The sequence below is a fragment of the Brassica oleracea genome, unplaced genomic scaffold, assembly GCF_000695525.1.
Source record: "Brassica oleracea var. oleracea cultivar TO1000 unplaced genomic scaffold, BOL UnpScaffold01301, whole genome shotgun sequence".
Taxonomy (NCBI): domain Eukaryota; kingdom Viridiplantae; phylum Streptophyta; class Magnoliopsida; order Brassicales; family Brassicaceae; genus Brassica; species Brassica oleracea.
In genome coordinates this window covers 13,137-14,450 of record NW_013617845.1, presented here as the reverse complement: position 1 = coordinate 14,450, position 1,314 = coordinate 13,137, and the positions used below count along the sequence as shown (strand labels likewise).

The 1,314-nt window shown below is 42.8% G+C and overlaps 1 protein-coding gene across 1 annotated transcript; it reads left to right on the top strand.

Moving 5' to 3' along the window:
- Nucleotide 1: 1 nt before the first annotated feature.
- LOC106321198 lies at nt 2–450 on the top strand (the record flags this gene model as incomplete). Its single annotated transcript, XM_013759511.1, is given in 1 exon segment — nt 2–450. A coding segment is annotated over 1 exon segment (449 nt), but the record flags the coding sequence as incomplete, so codon positions are not given.
- Between the last annotated feature and the right edge of the window lie 864 nt (nt 451–1,314).

The window sequence follows — 1,314 nt, the reverse complement described above, 5'->3', positions numbered from 1 at the left end:
TGTCCAAAGAAGAATATCATTCTTCATCATGCTGATGCACCCAAGGTAAATCCGGCCATAACACATTCTGTTCATAAAACTCCAGTATCAGATATAATTCACTTGGTCTTTGTCCAGAATGTTGAAAAAATTTCAGGTTGCAAAGAAGAAAGCTTCAAAAAAATCGCACCGGATAATCTTTTGTTGCTAGGAGGATCAACCCCAAAGATGGTCAGAACCGAGCCTAGTAGGAGTATGAAGGACCATCCACTGAAGAAGAGAGGCAATTCCAAAGTCCATAGCAGAGGCGTGATCATATCCTATTTGCTGAAAGAAGAGCCACCTGATGCACAATCCATCCCCAAACCGAAACAATATCAAGGTAAGACCTTAGAATCTCAAAAGAATATGAAAGCTGACTTGCTCTATCTTGGTGCAGGTTATCAAGTTTTGAGGTTGAAACTTTGTTAAGGGGGAGGGTATGATACGGCCATCAGATCAGCAACTGAACCAGAGGTCAACCCGAAGCCCTACTCAACCAGCCAAGGCGCCAACCAGGACATACGTGCACTAAACATGCCATAAATTATAAAACAAGAGGGTTTAAATGACGAGGATATCTTTTATGTATTCTACACTCATAAAGGAGTCCAGGACAATTGGAATTGGCCCAAAATATTCAGGGATCAAGAAGTTATGAATTTTACAATTCAGAGGTTTCTCAGCTCGTCCATCTGCGAGTATGCGACTTTAGAAGAGGATTCAAGCCCAAAGAAGAAGAGACCTGAACCAAAACCGATCATAGGAATCAAGAGGAGTTTATTAGCTTTCCAGAAAGCCCAAGATCTCGAGAAATGGTCAAGGAAATTGGAAGATATGATCAATTTCCCAAAACTGGCCAAACCAGCTCTACATTTGCCTTATTTGGAAGATCCGGGTTTCACATCAAACCAACCTCAAGAATGGCAGCCAGGAGACCTTCTAAGTCATCCATAGGCACTCCAAAACATCCAAGGAAGCACCATGCCACACTGGATCAGTCGGATCCCAATCAAACCAAAAGATCAAGCCGGTTTACTCAGATTGGCCAAACCGACATCCTTTATGGAAAGTCTTCAACCAATTCAACTTGGTTCGACCCAGAGCTATTTATGGGAACCAGGAGATACTCTAGACCATTCAGAAGACATCCAAGACGTCCTTAGCTGCACCAGCACCCAGGAGATCAGGCGGATCTCTCTCTCCATCAACATTCCATATATGGCCACCTTTACACTAAATGCTTTGGAGGAGTTTCTACATACTTTTGCCCAAGACCAACGGCCTTATTTTCTA